This window comes from Austrofundulus limnaeus, unplaced genomic scaffold (assembly GCF_001266775.1).
Source record: "Austrofundulus limnaeus strain Quisiro unplaced genomic scaffold, Austrofundulus_limnaeus-1.0 Scaffold184, whole genome shotgun sequence".
Taxonomy (NCBI): Eukaryota; Metazoa; Chordata; class Actinopteri; order Cyprinodontiformes; family Rivulidae; genus Austrofundulus; species Austrofundulus limnaeus.
Genome location: NW_013952586.1, coordinates 14,274 through 23,391, shown reverse-complemented (window position 1 = coordinate 23,391; position 9,118 = coordinate 14,274). Strand labels below are relative to the sequence as shown.

Sequence of the window (9,118 nt, the reverse complement as noted above, 5' to 3'; positions counted from 1 at the left end):
AAAGTGTCCCTTAAAAAAGAAGATTTTAAGGGCTAATTATTTTTACCTATACATATTTATTCCACTCAATTAATGTGTGATTTATTTATTTTCTATTATAAGTTTTATATCGTGGTATATATCGTTACCGCCACCCATCATAATGTATATCGTGATATGAATTTTTTGCCATATCGCACATTCCTAATTCACGGCTATGATAACTTTCTGAGAGTTTCATTAAATCCCATCCAGGGTCTCATTAGATGTTTTCCTAACACAAGGGACAACGCACACAGACAGGTGCAAAAACATTATCACCCACTGCAAATGGTAAAAGGGCAATAGTGATTAATTTTTTAAAGGGGCAATATTATGGTTTTCTCAGGCATATATTTAAGTTCTATACCACAATAAAGTATCTATGTCACATTTAGTTGTTAAAATGCTGTTTTTTATGTTTAAATAGAAAATAAACTCTTCTTCTCATCATTTCCATTTCTAAACACCTTGAAATTGGCCTCTGTCTCTTTAAGAACCTCCTTCCACTTCTTTCAACATGTGGGAGGAGGTGGGGGTGCGCTGTGGTATGTTAGCTCAGTGTAGTTTATTTGGCATCTGAAAATACATTTCCTCGAAGGTATTTTGWATTTGAAAAGGGCTGCGCTCAGAAGTTGTACTGGAAGCTCAGCAGATAGTTTCACTTTCAGCTTCACCAGTTGTTTGCTTTGTTGCTGCCGAGAGCCTGCAGGAGTCACGGGCAGGGGATGGAGTTGTTATGCTCTGTGATGAGGAAGCTCGGCTTGGAGACACAGCCCAGAGGAGGAGCTGGTCCCAAAAGGCGGTTCTACTACCAACCGGTCGTTTTTGCTCCCCTGCCTGGCTGCCTAAGGACAGCACAGGATTTCTCAAACATGCATGAATGATTTAAAGAAAGACTCTGGGCATTTTTTTTTTGATGATAGGATAACATTATAACATGATATAAAACTCAAAAAGTTGATTTTATCTGATATAGCCCCTTTAAGGTAAAATCTGAGCTCATAGTTGTAGAATCCACCTACAGTATAATGAACCAACAAAGACAAGCATTTTTTTTCTGTTTTCGTTTTTGTTATTGTAAAAATGTGGGAATAAAACGTTTGGAAAGATGAAACATACTTTTTGTTCCATTAGTTGTAAAAAAAAAGAAAATCCAAGTATGGATCTGAGCATCTCCTGTGACCATTGAGGTCACTGAACAGGTCTGAGATGCAGCTGCAGATCTGGTATTGATCTGGAGTTAATGTTTTTAACACGAGGGTGATGGACCTGTGGCTGAAGGTTTCCTGATTTATTCAMTGTCCCTGCACTTTAGACAGGTTTCTGAGTGGGAGGAAGAATGTTGGTCYTTGGAGGAACTGGAATAGGGATACAGTGCTCTGCTGTGGACAGTAATGATGAGATATGCAGGAGGCAGGAAGGACTCAGGAGCATCCAAAGCTGCCTGTTTTCTCTGTTACCTGATGGGAAACTATTATCACCCCATTCTCAAAGCAGCAGGGGCCAACATTTTCAGTTTTGATCACATAAATTAATGCATCAGAAAGATCTGCAAATTTTTCAACTTGTAAAATGTTTGGGATTTTGGGATTWATCACAGAATGAATGCAGTTATTTTTTTGTTTATTTTGCCTTTTGTTTCAGTATTTACCACAAATCACACTTTGTAGAAAAGTTTGAAATATTCAATGTGAGCTTGTTTACTTATTTTTTTTATTCCTTTGGGTGTTTCTCTTAAAAGTTTAAGGAAAAAAGAGCACGTAGGTTGTATCAGGAGAAGTTGTGGCATTTATATATATATTTTTTCTAGGTCTCCACTGACTCAGGTTCTGTAGTGACTGCATCATTTCTTTTTCTTGGATACTATCTCTAAACTGTTTTCTCTTCTGTATTCTTCAGGTCATTTGAAATCTAAAACAGGAAAAGAGTTTCATGTGATAATTTGACATTATAGTAAGAGACATTTGGACACATAAAAACAGATGTCTTCCCTTTAAGAACTTTGAAAAAAAAAGTGAAAATGTGATAAAACCTCATGATTGCRTTTTGCACGTATAAGGCTCAGAGTTCACACCTGTCTGTCGGTTTGGATGATTATTAACATGCTTTCAGTTATGGGTGTCCTTAGACCCGGTGCTAAATAAATGTCCAGAAGATGTCTGGTTTATAACAGTGATTTAATGTCCAGTATATGTTGCTCACATGCTTCTAAAATCATGTGCTGGAGAGCATCTTTGTTGAGGACACAGCAACAAATGCTGTTTATGCTTTTTATTAAAATAAGAATTAATTTTAAAAAAATGCAATAACAAAGGTTATAATCTGCTCAATAATCTGTTCAGAAGTTTCACCAAATGATCCAGACATACYTGCACGCTCTTAGAAACCAAGAGTGGGTGCAGCCTGATGAAGAAGCTTGGCGACCCATCCTTAGTTTCTGAGATCTTGTAGAATTCTGCAGGTATTTATAGAAGTTTTTATCACAAGGGAAGGAAAAAATGATTAACAAGTACAATTATTACAGCTACTTTTTWATGGGAGTTTACACCTTCTACTGTATCTTGTCCTTTATCCATCCAGACAGACAAGTTGTGGGTCTCTTCCCAGTAAGATGTGCCCAAAAGACCTTCAGAGGAAGGTGTCCATGAGTTCACCTCTGAGCTGATTAACGGCTGAGCCTGACCAACATACAAAGAAAGTTCATTTCAGCCACTTGGATCKGAGATCTCTTTCTRTTTGTCGTGATCCATATCTCATGACCAAGTAAGGGTTAAAATGTAGATGGACCATTAAACCGAAAGCTTTGCTTTGCATTATAGCATCGTCTTTAACTCGATAGACCACAGCAATGCTTTTAGTACTGTAGACGAGAGTGGCAGCCTCTGCACCCCAATCCTCTCCATCCTACCGTCTCTTATGTCATATAGACAAACGGGGGAGTACTGGCATGTCTACTGATTTAGCAAGTTAAATTTTTATTTTGTCTAGCCTTTTCTTTTGTTAAACAAATTTTCCCCAGTGTTTGTTAGATCAATGTTCACATCGTATTTATAGTATGTTTAGTGACTGGGACAATGACCATCTGGTATACAACCATTAAAAACTCTAATTACAAGCTGCTCATAATTAGATGCACTTCCTTGTTTGTTAAAGAAGAGCCACAGGCAACGTGTGGGTGAATTTCAAACATCTGTCTGGAAACATGACTATGGCATGCGAAGAGAGGTTCATTGTGTGTTTACAATCTATACAAACAGACATTTTGTTTTTTTTAAACATTGTTTTTCAGAAACTATTTGTTCACATATTATGTTTTTAAAACTTCCAGTTGTGATCTTACACAAAAATGATGAAGGCATACTATAGTTTTTGAAAGAAAAAAAAAAACACGTGAAAGCAAATTTTAATTATTTATTTATTTTCTGCTCCGTAAAGTACTACACTTATGCCCCTTTTCCACCAGCGCCACTTAGTGTAGTGTCGGTATGGTTAGTGTCAGAACGGGTCAGTTCAGGTGCTTTTCCATTGACATTCCAGTCCGGTTCCAGTGGATGTGTTTTGGGAGGTTTGTGGAGGTGGTTTTTGGGTTTTTCAAAAAAACAAACAAAAACAAAAAAAAAAAAAAAAAAAAAAAAAAAAAAACATTAATGCACAAAATGAGAGATGGAAAAACATTTTCTGAATAAGTTCTGAAATGAAAAATTATTTTTGCTAAAAATTCTAATTAAAATTGAATGGAAACATTACTAATGTCACTGCTACAAATGAAAAAATGGCACCTCGAGTTGTTGTAAAGGCAGCTCAGACGCAACCAATGACTCCACCCCCTAGCCTATCAGTGGCAAACAGTGTTCTGATGTCGCATTTTGGTGTCAACAGGGACGGCTGGATGTTCCTCAACAATTTTGAGCAACTTTTGATGTAGCATTTCAAAATAAAAGCACTCCCATTTTTGACATAGTACCTTTAATGTTACCCTGAGTTGCTTTCTTTATTGCAACTAAATGGCTAGTTGTCAGAGACGGCTCTCACTTCACCTTGACTCTAGAAGACCTCCAGATGTTCCACAACAATTACGAGCAATTTCTGATGTAACATTTCAAAATAAAAGCACTCCCAAAATTTACATTATAACTTTCTCTGCCCATAAGATGCTGTCTTTATTGCAACTAAATGGCTAGTTGTCAGAGATGGCTCTCACTTCAGGCTGACTCTAGAAGACCTCTAGATGTTCCTTAATAAATCTGAGCAACTTCTGATGTAGCATTTCAAAATAAAAGCACTCCTATTATTGACATAGTACCTTTAATGTTACCCTAAGTTGCTGTCTTTATTGCAACTAAATGGCTAGTTGTCAGAGACTGTACTCACTTCAGGCTGACTCTAGAAGACCTCTAGATGTTCCTCAACACATTTGAGCAACTTCTGTTGTAGCATTTCAAAAATAAATTGTTATGTAGATTATTATGTTATTTTATGTTGTGAAGAAAGCTGCATGWTGCCATGTCAGTTATGAGTGGACCTGTCATCAAATCAGAAAAAAGTCAAACTAAAGTCAAAGTTGGTAGTTATCATAATTACACCTGTTCATTGGGTAAAGTTATTAATGATTTTAGTTTGAAACATGCAGTTTTATGTCATTGTTTGGCACAATGTGTTGTGTTATAAATAAAATTAAATGAATAATAAACAAAATTAATGAAAAAAACCCTCCTCCAAGCCTGTTTGAGATAAATCATCACATTAATTTAATTATCTGAACCATAAGTGAGTTTAAAAACARGACGATGCAACTAGTTTAATGAAGAATTTGTCTCAAGTTGTCTCTAATTCTTTATTTGTGTATTAAAACACATTAGAAATCAGGAAATAGCCTCAACTTTATTCAAAATTTTCTGGGGGAGGACCMCCAGACCYCCCTCCAATRTGTCCTTTACACACATTACAAGTTTTCTGATGCTCCTGTTAGAGAGGATATACACACCTATAGAGCTACTCCTGTGTCTCTGTATGAAACTGTGGCTGATTGTCAAATTGTGTTCTTAGTGAGTTTAAAGGACTGATACAGTACATGGTTTAATGAAGGTGAACATAATCTCAGTTAATATGATTTGACTATTATTGCATCACAAAAGAAACATTTGGTGTTCAKTTTATGAYGTGTGCAGACAGTTAAATTGAGCACACGTCATGAACCAAATATTTGTCTAAAGTTCAAGAATAAATGTTTTTAAATCAAAATTTGATCGAGTGTCATGGATCACAACATTAGTACACAAATGTAGCAAAATGTTTTAGGTATTTGAACACAGGTAGACCAAATGCATCAATTCAGCTGATGAATGAAAGAACCACTCATCAATATAATCTGATCTGAATGTAGCTTAAAACCCTAGTTATGCTTCTTTATTTAAAAGAATACCCCCTTTTTTTTCTTTTTACTAATGCACCTCATGCATTGGCACGGACATAGGCTCACTGACATCAAGAGTGTACAGGGCCCAGAATTTGGTGCTACACCCCTGCAGGAGTAACTCAATTCTTAAAGACATTAGATTAATATTCTAATTAACTAATGATTAATTATGAACATAGCCTAAATAGACTGTTAAAATTATTGAGTAATGCTTATCAAAAATAGAAGAAATAAAAGCATAAAATATAAGAATTGGCTAAGATTCTGTTAAACTTCTAAACATGTTCAAAACAACAAATGCAAAGTTATTATAAGCTAAGTTAGAGAGCCCTTAAAAATAAAGACAAAAAGTCAAACATATTAAAGGGTTGAAACATTGGAATTATACATGTTTGAGAAACAACARCAGACATGTTTGTTTTATTTTGTTTTATCAACWAATAGCAAATTTCTTGAGAATGTTTCTTTCCCAGAGGAGGAGAGAGGCAAGAAAAGTTTTTTTTATTTTTTTAATAGCTCTCATCGAGAGCTGAAATTGTTCAGTCTGGGGAGAGGAGAGCTTTGACCCACAGGTGGTCAAAGGTCAACCAGTGGTGAGATGAGGTGAAGTGAGGTGAGGGGGTTTCCCCAGTACAGTTTATAATTTGTTTAACATGTCTAAAGTTTTGTTTAAATGATTTTATAATTTTTCTGTGGACTAAATTTTTTTTTTTCCCATTATGTCACCCACCTTTTATTTTCTGCACACCCACAGATGTTAACGAATGTGAGGTGAATGAAGGCGGTTGTGAAGGTTTCTGCTGCAACACCTTTGGCAGCTACTACTGCAAGTGTCCTGAAGGCACAAGACTGGGCACTGATGGCAAAGCCTGTCATGGTAAGACAGAGTGACACGACAAACGTAGCACAAGCAGCGGCTGCAATCAGGCTGTGAAGACAGGCTTCTCTTTAGGGCACTTTTGGTCATTTACACAAACACATAACATGGGATTTAATTCTGTGAAAAAGTTACTGTTAAAGTCCTGTCTCCTCACAAGGGTAACCATATTAACTGTTACCCATACCCAGCAGTCATGGTGCGAGGGGTGGATTATGTTATTTAAATCAATAATATTATTTTTTTATTTATCAGTGACTCGAGCAATAAATCACTTTCAAACTTTCTTTGTTAAAGATTTTCTACTAAAAGCATGTGTGTTGAAAAGTAGAGAAAACTCCTGCTTMACAACCATGACCACCACAGTCAGCTGTAGAGGGTTTTTAACTTTTCTATGAATATTTAAATGTGGGGAAAACCCAACTTTTCTCTATGTTGGCCACTTTTTGACATTTTTCTTTTTGCTAGCTTCAGTCTGAAGATCATTTTGAGTTATATGCTTCCATGGGTTGACTGTACACACAGCTCTTAAAAGGAATTAAACTCAGAATTATTTATAACATATATAGATTTATTTAGCAGAAAATGCTAAATATTACTTTCAGTTTCCTCTTTCTACAACAAATATCAGCCAAGCTTTATGATGGCTCTGAAATTTAATGTAAAATGAGTTCTAGTWAACAAGCAAAAGTCAAAAAGTGCTCAGAATGTTCTCTTGTTCTTACAAAAACWTGTGAATATGTGTTTCTGAGTCAGAACTAGTATTTTTGTAAGAGGGATGAGTAATGATCTTTGAAGTCAGAACAGTTGGCAGACTTTTCAGGTTTATCCAAACAATCAGTTCATTTAGCTCATTCAGAAAACATCAGTCAGAGATTTTACTTGCACACAAGATTTGAACTCATTACTCCAGTAAGGAAGTACTTTCGTTGAAGTAAAATGAGTTTTTATGACAGAAAAAAAAGTCTGCTTGAGGCTTTTTTTTCCCAGGAAGACTTAAATGCGTAGAGGTATAAAATGTTTTTACACATTCTTTGTGTTTAGACATAAATGAGTGTGAGGAACTCAACGGAGGATGCCAACAAACCTGTGTCAACACACGAGGCTCTTATCACTGTGAGTGTAGTGAAGGATTTCGAATGCACATCGATGGTCGGACTTGCATTGGTAAGTGCCTCTCTCCAAAGAAAAAGATAGATTTTTTTTTAATATTAATATCCCGAGTAATTGATTTATATAGAAAGATTAGTCAGAAATACCATTTTGGCATACATGAAAAAATACAAATAAAAAAAACACCCAATGTCTTGTATTGGAATACATAACTAATGTRGTTGAGTTGGACCCAGGAACCAGACACAAAGAGGTTTTACAAAAAACAAAACAAAACCAACAAACAAACAAAAAGAACACCTATTTTTTATTAATAAAACCAAAATGCTGACATGGCAAAAATCTTAGAATGAACTCAGGAGATGATTATAGAGGAGCACAAGAACTCACAGGGAACATGAAGGAGACTGGGTCGTGGTATAAGATCCAATAATGCTCTGCTGGTGAATGAAGAGTGACTGGTTCAAGAAAAAAAAAACAAAGCCAGTATGAAAAGGTTCTTAATGAGAAATGAAATTCAATATTGCTGCTTCCATATAACCAGGGAAATAGAAACCAAGTGCTGCTGATCAAATAGACTTGGAAAAACAGTTTTTCAGCAATGAACACCTCTTTAAAATCAGGTGTTTTGACAATTCGCTAATCTGGAGCATAACACATTCCACAAGTCATTAGCACTGACCTCAGAGAAACATCTGTTGTTGTTCATCAATCTGGAAAGACTTAAAGGGACCCCCTCTCCAAAAAAAATTTAAATAAATAAAATCTGAGGCCATCGTTCTGCAGAAAGAAAAAAATACAAGTAGAAAACACAGAAGATAGCTGCCAATCTTCCCAGGATATTGATATCCCAGTTTGCCTGAACCATAAAACACTCAGAGATATTGAAAAAACCTGAAGAGYTTCATCGACACTCTTTAGGTAAAAAAAGGAATATTTTTGCTTCAACGTAATTTAAAAATTCATAAACACAAAGCAGTAACAAAGTGGTAATTTTCTGTAATAACTCTATTTGYCAGATGAAGCTTATTGGTAGTCATTTAATTGTGTCTGTTGAATTCATCAGTAGTAAAATCCTGTTTTGGTTTTACAACTGCTCTGTGCCAACATGTCAGTGGTGAGAGCACCAAGGCCTATGGTTAATGTTCACATCTGGCACATTGGGGCAACAGGATGGAAAAATCATTAAATTTGTAAACAGCAGTGTAAACTAAAATAGAGTTGAATACCACTTTCTATTTTCCAGCTTGTATTAAAATGTTTTCTCCAATCATCTGAGTTGTGAAAGCTGTTTGTGTAAGCCTGTAACGTTTCTTTTGTCTGCCAAGAGAAAATGTGACCACCTTTTCACTTGGATTTAAAGGTGTGAATTCTTGCTCTGTGTCAAATGGTGGATGTGAGCACAAGTGTGTGGACATGGGCAACGATCATTACAAATGCGAGTGCAGGAGGAACTACAAGCTGAAAAGAGATGGAAAACACTGCGAATGTAAGTTACGCTGTCAGAAAATGTCTCAATCCTGCAACAAGACAGTTAATATACTAATACTGCAGACTGCAAACTGCTCCAAACCTAAATTAGAGATTTTTGGCTTCTTTGAATTGATATACTGTATGGTAGAAGACTGAATATTCTGATTATTAATTTGATAGTCTATGGGCTAGGGTGGCTCACCGTGCCCCCCCCCCCC

At 35.9% G+C, this 9,118-nt stretch overlaps 1 protein-coding gene across 1 annotated transcript in view; it reads left to right on the top strand.

Moving 5' to 3' along the window:
• Positions 1-8,916, top strand: part of egfem1 (EGF-like and EMI domain containing 1) — a gene marked incomplete at its 3' end in the record, with an annotated part of 21,616 nt that extends 12,700 nt beyond the window's left edge. The window contains 3 exon segments of the mRNA XM_014018182.1: positions 6,192-6,314; positions 7,359-7,481; positions 8,791-8,916. Of these exon segments, the coding sequence (XP_013873636.1) occupies positions 6,192-6,314; positions 7,359-7,481; positions 8,791-8,916 (372 nt within the window).
• Positions 8,917-9,118: the final 202 nt, after the last annotated feature.